The following is a 17,511-nucleotide window of genomic DNA, read 5'->3' as shown; positions in this document are numbered from 1 at the left end:
GAAAGAAAGAGGACTCCTTTCTCACACCTTAAACAAAACTAACTTGAAATGGATCAAAGACCTAAACATTAGTGCTAAGACCATAAGATTTGAGAAGAAAACATACAGAAATAACCTAAAGATCTTGTGATAGGAGGTGGTTTCCTGGACCTTACACTCAAAGCATGAGCAATCAAAGATGAAATAGATAAATGGGATCTCCTCAAAACTCAATATTTTTGAGTGTCAAAGGACTTTACCAAGAAAGTAAAAAGGCAGCCTACACAATGGGAGACAATATTTGGAAACCACATATCAGATAAGGGTATAATATCCCAAATATATAAAGAGATCCTACAATTCCATAATAGAAAGTCAAACAACCCAATTTAAAAATCAGCAAAAGCCATGGACAGATACTTTTCTGAAGAGGAAATACAAATGGCTCAAAAACATAGGAAAAGATGTTCAACTTCACTGGCTGCTAGGGAAATGCAAATCAAAACCACAATGAGATATCTCACACCTACTAGAATGGCCATTATCAAAAAACCAGAAAACTACAAGTGCAGGAGGGGATGTGGAGAAAGAGGAACACCTATTCTCTGTGGGAATGTAGAATGGTACAGCCACTCTTGAAAGCAGTGTGGCAGTTCCTCAGGAAGCTAAGTATAGATTTGCCATATGATCCAGCAATTCCATTATTAGGTATACACTCAGAGGAACTGAAAGTTAAGACACAAATGGACATTTGTAAACCAATGCTTATAGCAGCATCATTTATGATTGCCAAGAGATGTAAACAGCCCAAATATCCATCAGTGGACGAATGTATAAACAAACTGTGGTATATACATACAATGGAATATTACAGAGTTATAAGATGAAACAAAGTCATGGAACATACAACAATGTGGATGAACCTTGAGGATGTTATGTTGAGTGAAGTTATATAGAAACAAAAGGACAAATACTGTATGGTCTCACTAATATGAACTAACATGAATGAGAAACTTTGAGAGTTAAAGCTGAGAACACAGGCTATCAGGAGACTGAAAGAGGGTAGAGATCAGGCATTTGATACTGAAGGAGTACAGAATGTTCAACAAGATTCACTGTATAGATCCAGAAATGGATAGCACAATACTGTGGGCTGGTAGCACAATATTGTAACTATACTGAACAAAGATGTCTGTGAGTAAAGTTGAAAGAAGGAATGACACCAGAAGGAAAGACAGATGATAAAGACTGGGGCTGTATAACTTAGTGAAACCCAGCATGGTCAATGATGGTGACTATTCAAGTTTGCTAATGCTTCCATTATGCAAAATACCAGAAATGGATTGGCTTTATAAAGGGGATTTATTCAGTTATAAATTTAAAGTTCTAAGGCCATAAAAGTGTGTCCAAACTAAGGCATCAGCAGGGGATACATTTACTGAAGAACAGTCGATAGTGTCCAGAGCACCTCAGTCAGCTGGGAAGGCACGTGGCTGGTGTCTGCTAGTCTTTTGCTCCCAGGTTGTGTTTCAAAATAGTGTTCTCCAAAATGTTTCTGGCTTTCTCTTCGCTTCTCTGGGGCAAACTCTGGGCTTCATCTATTAGCTTAACATCTCCATATATTCTTCTGTCTGGCTATCCAAGCATCAGCAAGCATCTGGGTCTCTCCAAAAGTCTCTCTCAGCTGCTCTGAGTTCCTTCTCTCTGTGAGCTCTCTTTTAGGACTCCAGTGATTTAATTATACCCACCCTGAATAGGTGGGGCTCACACCTCGACGGAAGTAATTCAATCAAAGGTTCTACCCTAATCAACAGACTACTCAATCTGCCCCCACAAGACTGCATTAAAGAACATGGCTTTTGGGGGCACAAAATATAATCAAGCCAACACGGTGACTAAATGTACAAGTATAAAAATATTTTTACATGTGGGAGAACAAATTAATGTCAACTTTGCAAGGTGTTGAGAAAGGGATGGCATGGGGGAAGAATATATCAATGCAAACTAGAACCTATAGTACACAGTAGCACTGTAATATGATTCCATTAAATGTAACAAAGGCAATATACCAATGCTAAAAGTCTATCAGAGGGGGATATAAGGGAGGGGTATGGAATTCTTGGTGATGATGTTGTATGATCTTACTATTTTATTTTATCTTTTTTATTATTCTTTTTTTTTAAGTTTTTTTTTTGGAGTAATGTATATGTTCAAGTGCTCATTGTGGTGATGAATGCAAAACTACAAGACAATATTGTGAAAACTGATTGTACACCATGGATGATTGTATGGTATGTGAATATATCTCTATAAGATTGTAGGGGAAAAAAGTAAACAGTGTTAGATCCCAGAAGAAGAAACTAACATGTAGAAGGAGTTTCTGACCCAGGGGCCCCACAGCTCATCTCACAGAAAACATTATAAATTATTATAAAAAAAATAATTTATTTTATTATTAAAGAATAAATAAAGTTTATTCTTTAGCCTCATAAACTAAAGAATGAAGGCTGTTCAAGGCTGTTCCAGCCACAGTGGTGCCTCAAAGGCAGATAAGGCAAAGTCAGATATGTCCATAAGATGAACAACCAAAAAGGCCTGCTCTCCCTAGATAGATAACGCAGCTGCTTTCCTAAAAAGAACACTGTCTCAGAACCCTAGCAACCAATCAGCCCAAAACTTGATAGGCACTTACCCAATTGAGGGACAGAACACCACAGCAGGCACCTTTCCCAATGTGGTTTCCTTTTTTTGTTAAAAAATGCTTCTCTCATATAGAGAGCTAGAGCCATTATCTTTCTTTCTTTCTTTTCACTGGCTCCCACCTGCTTTCTTCCTCTAATGAATCTTAAACTTTATACTTAAACTTTGACTCGCTGCGTTGTGTAGATTCCTGAATGACTCCAACCGAACAAACAGAGGGATACGAGAGCTGGAAAAAAATGTGGAGAGAGTTAAGAACCTATTCACTGTTGGTGGGGAAGTACCATGGTGAAGCCTATCTGGAGGGCATTGTGGTGGTTCCACAAGAAGTTAAGTATGTTGGTGCCATAAAGTCCTGAAACCTAATTATTGGGTATATACTTGGAAGAACTGAGAGCAGGGACACAAATGGACGTTTGCATACTGGTGGTTATAGTGGCAGTATTAATGATTTGCAATGGATGGAAGTGACCAAGGGTACTTCAACTGATGAATGGAATGGTGAACTGTGGTGTATGCATACAACAGAATATTGAGCAGCTGCAAGAAGGAATGAAGTTGTGAGACATGCAACTAGGTGAATGGATCTTGAGGACAGCATTTTGAGTGAAATACACTAGAAATGAAAAGACAAACCTTATAACACCTCACTAATATGTACTAACTATAATGAGTAGACTCAGAATTGAATCTTCGAGCACAGGTTACCAGAGGAATGCTTACTGTAAAGATGGCTAGACTGTAAGCTCTTACAGCAGTCACATCTATTCCTGAGTTGTAATGGTTATCTCTAAATTTGGAGATGCTGAGCTCTTTGTGTATAACCTGGTCAGTCTCTGGAACTTTGGGTATCTGCAACACGTGGGACTCAGAGCTTGAGTTCAGCAGCTATGAATGTCAGTATTACCTCATACAGCAACTGTTAAAAATGCTGAAGAAGAGTTCAGACTTCACTTAGAGATATGAATGAAGCAGATCTGGTTAGGACTAAGGCAAATCAGGCCAAAGGGGAAAAGATGAAATTGACTGTGTTTTAATATTTCAACTTCTGTGTGAGACCAAGGGAAGAGACGTTTATTTGGTACAGGATCTATATTTTCTGTAGCACATGAAATAATTTAACTTCTATGGTCAGTTTATTCAAAAACCATAATTATATGGAACTTGGAATACGAAGTGAAACCTGGTACGTTCATACAGGTTAGTATGAAACATTGATACATCCCAAAGTAATTTGGGCAGAGAATAAAAATGTATTTGTAGGTCCCCCCGGTGAAAATGGGGTAAATGTGGAAATATTAACCTTCCCCACCTGGTGAATTATTGATATCCTCACAATCACTGAGGACTAATTTAATAGGCTGAGCCCTCAATCTTATACTTGCCTTATGAAGCTTTTTACCACAAAGGGGAGGCTAAGCCTATTACAATTGTGCCTACGCTTCTCCCCCAGAGAATCTCTTCTGCTGCTCAGATGTGGCCTCTCTCTCTCTAAGCCCCCTCTCAGGTAAATTCACTGCCCTCCCCTCTATGTGAGACATGACTCCCAGGGTATAAATCCCCCTAGCAATGTGGGACATGACTACTGGGAATGAGCCTGGACCTGGCATCATGGGATTGAGAAAATCTTCTTGATCAAAAGGGAGAAGCAAAATGAAACAAAATAGTTTCAGAGGCTGAGAGATTTCCAGTACAGTCTAGAGGTTACTCTGGAGGGCATTCTTATGCTCTATATAGATATCCCTTTGTAATATTGGTGTATTGGAATAGCTAGAAGGAAATACCTGAAACTGTAGAACTGCAACCCATTAGCCTTGATTCTTGAAGATGATTGTATAACTATGTAGCTTACATGGTGTGACTGTGTGACTGTGAAAATCTTGAGGCTCACACTCCCTTTGTCCAATGTATGGAGAGATGAGAAGAAAATGGGGGACAAAAACTAAATGAAAAATTGGGTGGGATGCAGGAATGGAATGTTTGGAGTGTTCTTTTTTACTTTTATTTTTATTTTTATTCTTATTTTTATTTTTCAGCATAATGAAAATGTTCAAAAATGGATTATGGTGATGAATGTACAACTACATGATGGTACTGTGATTGTACTCTGAGGATGATTATATGGTAGGTGACTATATCTCAATAAAACTGAATTTTTTAAAAGTATTAGAGGAACTGAATCCAGAAAGAGAAGTACTAAAAACTCCCCATGTGATTTTATAACATACAGTGTGGCAGAAATAGAGATGAGCTCCCCACATCCTCCTTCAAGGAAGTATTATCTGTCAACTGTGGGGAGTGCAGATGGCTTAAACTCTCAGTTCTTCAGGGACTGCCTCAGCTGCAGAAAGACCCTGTGCCCAGTTTGCACCCTTCCTCTGGAAATCTCCATCCACTCTTAGGGTGAGATGGGGGCATAATGGCTGGGCCATTTTCATCTTATATGGAAAACTAATGGGCACTATACACTCCTGAGCTCCATGTCGGGTTGGCTTTTATCAGGACTCCATGAGATTTTTACTTCTTCTGCCAAAACCTTCTTCCTCCACCTTCTGTCTACTTTGAATACTTACAAACTTCTTACACCCTAACTCTTTCTCACCATCTGCTTCCAATGTCCCTGACAGTAGCATTAAATTAATGTTTTCAATTAATAGGAAAACTACCAGTCTCGAGTCAAGTGAGAACAGATTGGTAGTTTGGAAGCAACATATTGAAAAAACAGTTTCAAGAACATTGTAAAAGAAAAGAGAGCTAAAGCAGAATCAGGAACAGGATACATGGAGGGTGATATTTCAGATCAGTCAGTATGTTGGTTAAAGCCCTAGGAGTAAATAAATGGTACATGCAAAAGAGATGACTGATGAGAGTACAGTGAAGACAATATTTCAAAGAGGTGAGCAGAGTCAAGAAAAATAAAAAGGGATGCTGAAATACCTTGGGATGACAATATCAAAGAAATTACCTATCTAGGCTTGAGAAGCAATGAATGGCAACAGCCTCCAGAATTGGCAAAAGTCCTAAGCAGGTTTGCCTGATAGGGACAATGACATTCAGTAGAGAATACAACAGCCAAAAAACTGACAAAAAGGGAGGGAATCAGAGAAATATATACCTAAACTTGTCTTTCCTATTTCCCTCTGATATCCCACCAGTGCCTCTCATTGGCCAAATCCAATCATCAGGCAGAGGGCACAGGAACCATGTTGAAGCAGCCCATACAGTGATGAAATAATTCTCCATAGGTAGAGAAGGGTGGAAAATGTATCTGGGGGCAGAAAGCAAACAAGTGATTTCCAAGAGAGGAGGCCTCTGCAATTTTATATAGAGAGAGATAACACATGAGAAAGGAAGTGGTAACAGATAAAGTAGAGAAAATAAAACTGCTGCAATGGACACTGAAGAGACTAAAGGAAGGTGTGTGTGTGTGCTGAGAAGGGTAGGCATCCTGGGATGTAAACACAAGAGGAACTCCTCTTCCTAAACTTCCATCAAAGCAGAGCTGTCCATCTAATCGCATTTCCTGTGGGACTGGAGCTCCAGAAGTTCAGTTCCCTGAGCTGAGCGTTTAAGTGGGAGCCATTTAGGGATGCAAGAAAAACACTGCAAGCCTTGCGCACACAGGAAAACATCAGAGAGAGCCTCACGGAGGACCTAGGGCATAGCAGAGAAGGTCAAGGGCATCACTGGACTAAATCTGTACAACAGCCCAGTCCCCAGGGGAGACAGAGACATGTAAGCTCAACAACAAAGGCATAAAAGAGAGGCATAGCCAAGAAAATAGAAGCAGCTACAGAAAGCAGTTCCATCCCAAAAGGGTGTCTGCTGGACCTTCCTGCAGGGAGTAACCAAGGGGCCAGGGGAGGGGAGGAGGCGGCTGTCTGGTCCTGTGCTCCTTGGTCTCTCTCCTGTTACCTCTGCCTCTCATTCCCTCCTTGGCTTTCCTTCCTAAGTTGGATCCTTCTAACTCCAGCCCTCTTTTCCCTCAGGATCTTCACCTCGACAGAGACTAAGGCCTGAGGACTGGAGAACAGGTGAGGAAAATGAGACTGAGCTCTCCTCTGCACACGTGAGAGAGAGTGGAGATCCCTCGCAGGGGAAAGTGCAGGCAAACCCCTTCCTCCAAGAGGCTGACACAGAGGGGTGCTCTGAACATGCTGGGGGTGGTGAGAGCAGGAGGACCTTCCACCTGAATGTATATCCAGGAGTCCTGAAACAGGAGGTCCTTGAGCATGCCCCTCGCTGATAAGAGAAAGAAAATCCAGAACTAGAAATAGACATTGAATCATCTAAATGATACAGACCCGTTCTGAAAAATGTATCAGAAACGCCGTGGCCAGCACCATACTTAGGAGAGAAGTCTAGGAAAATTCTCTTAAAATACAGAGCTAGACAAGGATGATGACAACCATTCATTTGTTACATTGTTCTGAAACTTCTAACCATTTTAATAGGATGCAAAATAAAAATAAGAACTTACACTCTTCAAAGTTATAACAGTACAATATTCGACCTCTTTAAGAGAGAATCTATGATAAAATTATTAACTTTGGCAAAGGTACAAATAAATACAGCTTTATTTTGGAAAATTTTTTTAATTTCTTTAATAAGAAAGTTTCTTAGGTAACAATAGTCAATTAGAAAACATAAAGATTGAATAAAGCAATAAATTAACAATGATAAAAAAAGAATGGAAAGAGTCAAGGATACCTAGAAATGTTTTTTAATTGTGAGTTGTATGATAGCAATGAAAAATGTAAGATATTTCTGAGTCAATGGTGTAAAGATATCAATTTTTCCACAATTAATTTGTGTGTTTAATATAATAACTCAAAAAATTGCAACCCACCTTTTTTTTAAACAAATGTTTGAAGTTATTAGTAACAATCTCCCCTATTATGTGGTATATACACAAGTTCAGTTGGTACTGGTATGAGAACCAGAGAAGACTGTCCCAGTAATGATCTTTTACTATATGTTTGAATTTAATACAGGACATAAAAGGGCATTGCAAATGTATGGGCAAGGAGCGCTTATTTATTGAATGATGTTAGAACAACTGCTTCAGGATTTTGACGGAAAATTATATTTACCTACCTTACCACTCCATATTAAATTTCAAATGGTTTAGAAAATTTCTCTTAAAATAAATGTTTGTAAAGAAAAAAATGCAAATAAGTTTATTAAAACATTGGATTACACATGATTAAAAAAAGCTTAAAATTCATGAAATAATTTTAAGAAGTCAAATTGTTAACCAGTTTATATGTAAACAGGTAGCCTTTTAAAAAAAGGATAAATAAAATTTAAGGGAAAATGAACTGAATATATTTCCAGAAAATTCAACAAATAGAGGTGATATCCTTAATACATATTAATAAGCTTGTGCTGCCAGAATACATGATGAGCACTTTAAAATATTATTTCATTTAATACCACCAGACAAGTTGAGTGATTACCAAAAATCTCCCTTCAAGTAATCATGGCTCTTGTGGGGCAAGCAGCAACCTAGCCATGTAGAAGCTAATTTGGCCTCCAGAAACTTGAAAGATTTTAATGACAAGACAGTTCTTTCTGACAACATAATCAAGCAGTGCCCCAATCTCACAAAGACTCTATAAACTCCAAATTACAATATATTCTTCAATCTGCCCATCAACTAGACAACCCACAAGACCCAAAGGGATAAACACAGAGGCTTAATATCTGCTGGATGTAAGATCCATGTCTCATGTTTTACATTCCAAGGAAGAGTGAAAACTTTGGTTAATGGTCCATTGTGAGATCAGTTACCTGTGGAACACATCAAAAATGAGAAATTATCCAGATGTTTTACCTCTGCAATAATTTAGCATGCTACCTATTCAATGATAACATATTAATAGAACTCAGCACTTATGCCCATATTCTCTCAAAAAAAGTCAACTCTCAGGGAATTATGTAACTATGCTAAGATAATATTAGGGTGAGGGATAAGATTGGATTGGTGGATATGGGCTTCAGACTGAAACCCATTAGACTGCTAAGCCTGGGGCTATTAATAACTATATAATTAATGCACAAAAAAATAGAAAATTAATAAGTAAGGATATAAATGGAAACTAAATTTTTCAAAGTTTAAATTCATTAAACAATGAAGTGAAAACTGAACTAAAATTGAAATTTCAATATTTGCTTATTTTATTAATGAGGAATTTAAATTTGAATAACCAATTTTGGCATGGATGTGATGAAATGGACACAGGAAGAAACTCTAGGTGTGTAAACTAATATATTGTTTCTTTGAACCAGCATATCAGTTTATATCAAGAGCATTTAAAATATCCAAACTCTTATAAAGGGTACGGAAAACCCATTTGAAAGGCAATTTAGAAATGTATGTCAAAATTATTTGACCCAGAAATTTACTTCTGGGAAATTATCCTATGGATGAACTTAGCCATATGCATAAAGATGTATGAAGAAGTAATTTAATGCATCATTGTTTGTATTAGCAATATATAGACAAATAAAATGCCCATCCAAAGTTCTCATTAAATCATGGGACATCCATGTGGCAGAAATTCACACTACTTATAACAGTGAGGTGTCTTAGACATTCTGATCTAAAACAATCTCCAAGATAACTAATTTTTAAAGAAAAGGAGTGGAAGAAAATGAGAAGATAGGTATGAATAGTATGAAAACAAATGGCTTTGTATTCATGAGAAAATAAATACATATTTTTTTGCCCCTACAAAACTATTTATGGATGGATTCTAAGAAATTGGTATTACTGGCTAACTCTGGTTAAAAAGACAGATTTGGGAGGTTCAAGCCCAGGAACATTACTTTCTGTTGCTTATGGCTTCATTTTATATAAATTTTTTAATATATACACATGTAACATCTTATAATCAAAATACTGTTGAAAGTAAAATTTTAAAATGGGTACACCTGTACATATATCACTGATTATATATCACTATCAAATTCTATTGCAAGGGAATAATCTGAAAACCTAGCAAAGATTAATTTCAAAAATATTGGTCAATAAATTATGGAATAAACAAATTTAGAAATGCAAAAACACTAAAAATTACAAACTGATTAAAATGATATTGGAAAGTCTTCAGTTCATTTCTCCCTCTTTTTTGAGAGCCTACGTTACAATCTCAAAAAGACTGTTAAAAATTTTCACCATATGATGATATAGTCTGATTAAAAATAAAAACAGAGAAAAGAAACAAAAAGAAACCAAGTAGTAATATTTGTTATCTGTTACTTGTAAAATTATGGTTGACACATTAGACTTCCCTATAAGACATAAAAGTGATGATGACAAATAGGTATTCCAACCGTTCTACACAGATCTTACATAGGCTTTCTTTGTTGCCCTCTGTGGAATATTTCCAGGAGCCAAAGAAAAGTTGAGGGTTACTCATGACAAAAGGAACTGGGACACAGGAAAGGAGACTAATCATAACTGTCATATGAACTTTCAAACACAGGGTCCTCCCTATTTCAGTTTTATGGACAGACACTGAGAACACGGCAAATGTACAATGGATACCTCCTCCAGTTTAACAAACAGTTCCGGCCTCCAGAATTCCCACTTCATCCTGATGGGCCTACCAGGAATTCACGAGTGGCAGCACTGGCTCTCCCTGCCCCTGTCTCTGCTCTATCTCTCAGTTCTTGGTGCAAATCTCCTCATTGTGATCACGATCCAACATGAGCCCACGCTCCATGAGCCCATGTACCATTTTCTGGGCATGTTATCAGTGGTGGACATTGGCCTGGCCACCACCATCATGCCCAAGATCCTGGCCATCTTCTGGTTTGATGCCAAGGCCATCACCCTCCCTGAGTGTTTTGCTCAGATCTATGCCATCCACTGCTTTTGTTTCATGGAGTCTGGTATCTTCCTCTGCATGGCAGTGGACAGATACATAGCCATCTGTCACCCCCTTCAATACCCTTCCATAGTCACTGAAGCCTCTGTGATCAAAGCCACAGGATTTATGGTGCTCAGGAATGGCCTGTTGACCATCCCAGTGCCCATACTGGCTGCCCAGAGACACTACTGCTCCAGGAATGAGATTCAGCATTGCCTCTGCTCTAACTTGGGTGTTGTCAGTCTGGCTTGTGATGACATCACTGTGAACAAATTTTACCAACTTATCTTAGTATGGGTCCTGGTTGGGAGTGACATGGCCCTGGTGTTTTCTTCCTATGCTCTAATCCTCCGTTCTGTGTTCAGGCTGAACTCAGGGGAAGCAATGTCCAAGGCTCTGAGCACCTGTAGCTCCCACCTCATCCTCATCCTCTTTTTCTACTCAGGTATCATTGTGGTGTCTGTCACACACTTAGCAGAGAATAAGATTCCCCTCATTCCCGTACTCATTAACGTACTGAACAATGTCATCCCCCCTGCACTCAACCCCATGGTCTACGCACTCAGGATGCTGGAGCTCAGACTGGGCTTCCAGAGATTGCTTGGGCTGGGTGGAGATATGGCCACCAAGTAATTCCAGCTTTAGAAACCATTAAGTGTCGGGAGGGACTGAGGTTTTTTAGTTCTCAAAGGACCTGGGCTGTGATTATGCCTTTACCTCTCACTAGAGATCAAAATGGCCAGTTAATTCATGAAAAATGTCACCATTATTTATCAAAATATGAACATTAAAATTACAAATAAATTTTTTATTACTTAGATAATAAGTGATTCAAAAAATGAAATCATCCTGCATTTTCATGTCACCCCAAGTTTAGAATTCTTATATAGACATGGTAAGACATAAAATTGGCCCAAACATGCAAAAAGTCAAATTAGCTAATGTATCATTGTTTATCAATGTCCAAATTCTTTTACCAAGTTATTATACTTTTAGAAAATATCCAAAAGAAATAATCCAAATGCATGGCAGAATAAATAAATTCATTGTAATATTATTAATAAAAATAAAGCATTCAAATTAAGGTTTACATATATTTAATTTTTACATGTTTATGTTTTTATTTATACTTTTCATAACAAGAAAAAAGCAATAAATGTTTACTTACAAAGGATAGAGAAAAGTCTCATTTTTGTACCTAATATACACATTTTGGAATACTATGCAACAGTAAGAAGGAACAAAGTCATGAAACATATTACAACATGGTTGAACCTTGAAGACATAATGTTGAGTGAAATAAGCCAGATAAAAAAGGAGAGATGTGTTATGTTACCACTAGTGTGAACTCTACAAAAAACATGAAATAAGTGTCTTATAATGTAGAATCCAGGGGACCTAGAGATAGAAGCTAGTGAGGGGGAACTATAATCTATTATCTTCAGATAAGATAATGAAGGTGATCTTAATGGTATGGGAATGGTCACGTGTGACTATGGTTTGTTAATGGGATTTTAAGTATCAGTGATGCATTGAAGGTGAACATGTTCTTAAGTGGTTGTTTAAAGGCATGTGATCCACATAATAGCACAACAAACCTAAATAACTGTTACCATGATATACTTAAAAAAAAATCAATGGGTCAAAGAAAAATTTGCAAGAGAAATCAGTAAATATCTTGAGATAAATGAAAACAAAAATACTACACATCAAAACTTATGGGGCATGATATCATCAACATGGCAATGTAAACAGTGACTGAAAACTTCTCTCCAGAGAGTCATCAAAAAAAAAAAAAAGGACAATTCTAAATTGTTTGAAACTCTAGAGGAGGATATAAACTGGAAAAGGATCCTGCAAATGCTGAATTGAAGACAGAGAAGAAATATCAGGTCTTCTGTCCCAGACCATCCAGTTAACTCCCCTCCCCTTGAAATGGTCTAAGTGTGGGAAAGGTACAGAATCATCAAAGAGGAACACTCCCACCAGGGACACAGACTATAAAATCTCTCACAGCAGTGAGACACACCCCTCCATTTGAAGACCTGGAGAAGGGGAGGACATTTCAAGGCCCACATCAGTGAGGGACAAAGAAACTGAGAAAATGTGGACAGAGACTGTATTTCCAGCCCTGGGTTTGAAAGCCCTTCCCCCGCCCTTGAGGGAAGCAGCAGCTGGCAGCCATTTTCTTGCCTGGGAGACAGCTGGAATACTGGGTCAGCTGAGGGAGTACTCTGCCACAGCTGTAGCCCGACATTGAGCCAGATGTTGGCTGGCAAAGTGAGAGCATACGAATCCCACAGTTTCACCTTACCAATGTAGATGCTTGGAGGCAAAGCAGCCTCTGAAGATGATTAAGTTAAGGAACAGCACCATCTGCTGGACAGTCCAGAAGGTGCAAACGAATTGAAACACTTTTAAAAAGATGCTCCAGGCCCTTTGTTAGGAACTGGTCTACACAACTTGTATGGAAACCTGGCCCAGAATTGGCTGAGAAATGTGGAAGACCAAACTGTTAAAGCAGCTCTCTAAAACAAACCCAGGTCTTGCTGGCCAGTGGAAAACAGAGCACCACTGAAAGCCAGCAGATTTGTATTACTGTGATGCACAGTGAACTTCTTGGGGCACCCAGTGCCTACCTCCCATCCCAGTGGCAGGCCAGAGTGGGGGCCTGATTTGGGGGGAAGACTGAGGGGCAGATATAATCTGACAACTGGTCAGCAAGAGAACCAACAGATAGAGATCAAAGACAACCAACAAGAAAACCCTAGGTAAAAGAGAAAATAACCTCCAGAATAAACAAATCAAGAGTATCAGGTGCCTAGACAGCAAAAAGTCATGAGCCACGCCAGGAAACACAAAGATATGGCCCAGTCAAAGGAAAAAACTAACACCTCAACTGAGATTCAGGAGTTGAAACAACTAAGTAAAGATGTTCAAACAAATCTTCTAAATCAAATCACTGAGTTGAAAGAAAATATGACAAAAGAGATGAAGGATATAAAGAAGACACTAAGTGACCATAAGGAAAATTTGTAATCTTGGAAAAAACAAATGGCAGAACATATGGGAATGAAAGTCACAACAGAAAAGATGAAAACCACAATGGAAACATGCAACAGAAGACTTGGAGAGGCAGAAGAAAGGATTACCAAACTAGAGGACAGGACATCTGAAATCTTACACACGAAAGAACACATAGGGAAAAGAATGGAAAAATATGAGCAGGGTCTCAGGGAACTGAATGACAACAAGAAGCACATGAATATACATGTTATAGATGTCCCAGAAAGAGAGGGGGAAAGGAGCAGAAAGAGTAATACAGGAAATAATCACTGAAAATTTCCCAACTCTAATAAAAGACATAAAATTAGAGGTCCAAAAAGCACAGCATACCCCAAACAGAATTGAACCAAACAGACCTACTTTAAGACACTTACTAACCAGATCTTCAAATATCAAAGACAAAGAGAGAATTCTGAAAGCAGCAAAAGAAAGCAATCCATCACACACAAGGGGAGCTCAATAAGACTAAGTGTGGATCGCTCAACAGAAACCATGAAGGCAAGAGGGCAGTGGTATGATACATTCAAGATACTGAAAGAGAAAAACTGCCAACCAAGAATCCAATATGCAGCAAAACTGTCCCTCGAAAATGAGGGAGAGTTTTAAATATTTACAGATAAACAAACACTGAGAGTGTTCGTGAACAGGTGACCTCCTCTATAAGAAATAATAAAGGGACTGCAACAGACAGATAAGAAAAATACAGGAGAGAGAGGTTTGGAGAAGAGAGTAGAAATGAAAATATCAGGAGACAGAAAGAGAGTAGAGATTGGGCATTTGATGGTGAAGGAGTATAGAATGTTCAACAGGATTGATTGTATAGATCCAGAAATGGATAGCACAATACTGTGTGGTGGTAGCACAATATTGTAAGTACACTGAACAAAGATGACTGTGAGTACAGTTGAAAGAGGAAGGTTAGGGGCATGTAGGACACCAGAAGGAAAGATAGAAGATAAAGGCTGGGGCTGTATAACTTACTGAAAACTAGAATGGTCAATGATTGTGACTAAAGGTACAAATGTAAGAATGTTTTTACATGAGGGAGATTGAATGTCAACCTTGCAAGGTGTAGAAAATTGATGGCATTGGGGAACAAATAAAATCAATGCAAACTAAGGTTTAGAGTTAACAGCAAAATTGTAAGATGCTTCCTTTAATTGAAACAAAGGCAATATACCAAAGCTAAATTTCTGTAAGAGGAGGATATAAGGTAGGAGTATGGGATTCCTGGCATTGGTGTTGTCTGACCTTTTTATTGTATTTTATTTTACTTTTATTATATTTTTTCTTTTATTTTTGTCATCTTTTTTTTCTTTTTTTCTCCTCTTCCTCATTATTTGTGGTGAATGCATAATTATGTGATTATACCAGGAACCACTGATTGTTTACTTAGAAGGGAATGTAAGGTGTGTGAATAAAATTGTGCAAAAAATAAACAGAGGGATACAAGTGTTGGAGAAAATGTGGAGAGCAGGATATGCCTAATCACTGTTGGTGAGGAAGTAGAATGGTGCAGCCCATCTGAAGGGCAGTGTGGTGGTTCCACAGGAAGCTAAGAATGGGGTTGCCATATTGTCCTACAACCCTGTTATTGCATATATACTTGGAAGAACTTAAAACAGGGACATAAATAGTCATTTGCACATTGGGTTTATATGGCAGTATTCACTGATGAACAGTATGGCGAACTGTGATATATAAATACAATGGAACATTGAGCAACTATGAGAAGGAATGAAGTTGTCAGATAAGGAACTAGGTGAATGGACCCAGATGACAGTATGTTGAGTGAAAAAAAAAACAGAAATGAAAAGACAAACTTTATAATGCCTCAATAATATGGACTAACTATAACATGCAAACTCTGAGAATTGAATCCGAGAGCATAGGTTATCATGGGAAGGCTTATGCTAAAGATTCATAGATTGGAAACTCTTACAGTAGTTACATTGATTCCTGAGTTGTAAGTGCTATTTTAAACTCTGAGGTGCTAAGCTCTTGCATACAACCTGATGTGACACCTGAGACTCAGGCCCAGAGTGCAGCAGCTATGAATGTTAGCATCACCCCAGACAGCAAATGTTAAAGAGGCTGAAAAAGAGTTCAAACTTCAACTAGAGATTTGAATGTATGGACTTGGTTAGGAATAAGTTAAATCAGACTAAAGGGTAAAGGATGATATTAATGATGTTTTAAAACTTCAATTTCTTTGTGAGACCAAAGGAAGAGATGTTTATTTGGGGCAAAATCCATCTTTTCTATACCACACTATGTAATTGTATCATCAGGTCATTCAAACACCATAATTACATGGAACTTTGAATAGGGAGTGAGATCTGGTTGGTTTACAGGTTAGTGTGAAGCCCCAATACATCTCAGAATAATTTGGGCAGAGAACAAAAATGTATTTTCAAAATCCCCTTGAGGAAATGGGGAGAAATGTGGAAATGTTAAACTTCCCCACTGGGTAATTATTGATGTTCTCACAAGCATTGGGGAGGCCGAGCCCTTGATCGTATGAAGCTTGTTAGAGCAAAGCAGAGGCTGAACCTACTTATAATTGGGCCTAATAGTCATCCAAAGAGAACCTCTTTTGTTGCTCAGATATGGCCTCTCTCTGTAATCCAACTTGGCAGGTGAACTCGCTACATGGGACATGACTCCCAGGGGTGTAAATCTCCCTAGCAATGTAGGACATGATTCCTGGGGATGAACCTTGATCCAGCATCATGGGATTGAGAAATGTTTCTTGATGAAAAGGGGAAAGAGAAATTAAACAAAATAAACTTTCAGTGGCTGAGATATTTCAAATGGTGCTGACAGGACATTCTGGAGGGTAATTCTTTGACATTATATAGATATCCCTTTATAGTTTTTAGTGTATTGGGGTAGCTAGAAGCAAATACCTGAAACTGTTAAACTGCCATCCAGTAGCTTGATTCTTAAAGATGAGAATATACTATATAGCTTATACTGCGTGACTATGTAATTGTGAAAACCTTGTGCCTTACACTACTTTTAGCCAGTGTATGGACAGATGAGTAGAAAAATGGGAACAAGAAGTAAATGAATAATAGGGAGGGGTGGGAGTGGGATGTTTTGGATGTTCTTTTTTACTTTAACTTCTATTCTTATTCTTAGTTTTAATGAAAATATTCAAAAATTAATTGTGGTAATGAATGCACAACTAGATAATGGTACTGAAAAAAAAACTGTACATTTTGGATGACTGCATGGTATGTGAATATATCTCAATAAAATGGAACAACAAACTTAGGGGATGCAGAGAAGGAAGCACCAGGAGGGAAATTTATAACCCTGAACACATACATTAAAAAGGAAGAAAGAGCTAAAACCAAAGACTTAAATGAACAATTGGAGAAACTATAGATAGAAAAGCACACTAATCCCAAAGCAAGCAGAAGGAAAGAAATAACAAAGATTAGAGTGGAAATAAATTAAATGGAGAACAAAAAAATAGAGAGAATCAATAAAATCAAAAGTTAGTACTTTGAGAAGATCAATAAAATCAACAAACCTTTGGCTACACTGACAAAGACAAAAAGAGAGAAGATGCAAATAAGCAAAGGCAGAAATAAGAGGGAGCTCATTGCCACAGACCCAGAGAAAATAAAAAAGATCATAAGGGGATACTATGAACAACTGCATGCCAACAAACTAGGCATCTTAGATGAAATAGATAACATCCTATAAACACATGAACAACCTATACTCTCCCGAGAAGAAATAGAAGACCACAACAAACCATTGACAACTAAAGAGATTGAATCAGTCATCAAAAAACTTCCAACAAAGAAAAGCCCAGGGCCAGATGGCTTCTCAGGTGAATTTTACCAAGCATTCCAAGAAGAATTAACACCATTCC

At 38.0% G+C, this 17,511-nt stretch overlaps 1 protein-coding gene across 1 annotated transcript; it reads left to right on the top strand.

Annotated features, from left to right (window-relative positions):
• The first annotated feature begins 10,223 nt into the window (after nt 1-10,223).
• Nucleotides 10,224-11,189, top strand: LOC119537780 (olfactory receptor 56B4-like). Its single transcript, XM_037840348.1, has one exon. It carries the CDS (start codon nt 10,224-10,226, stop codon nt 11,187-11,189), a length of 966 nt encoding a protein of 321 aa, XP_037696276.1.
• Nucleotides 11,190-17,511: the final 6,322 nt, after the last annotated feature.

The sequence above is a fragment of the Choloepus didactylus genome, chromosome 6 (assembly GCF_015220235.1).
Source record: "Choloepus didactylus isolate mChoDid1 chromosome 6, mChoDid1.pri, whole genome shotgun sequence".
NCBI lineage: Eukaryota > Metazoa > Chordata > Mammalia > Pilosa > Megalonychidae > Choloepus > Choloepus didactylus.
This window is presented reverse-complemented; position numbering and strand designations above follow the sequence as displayed.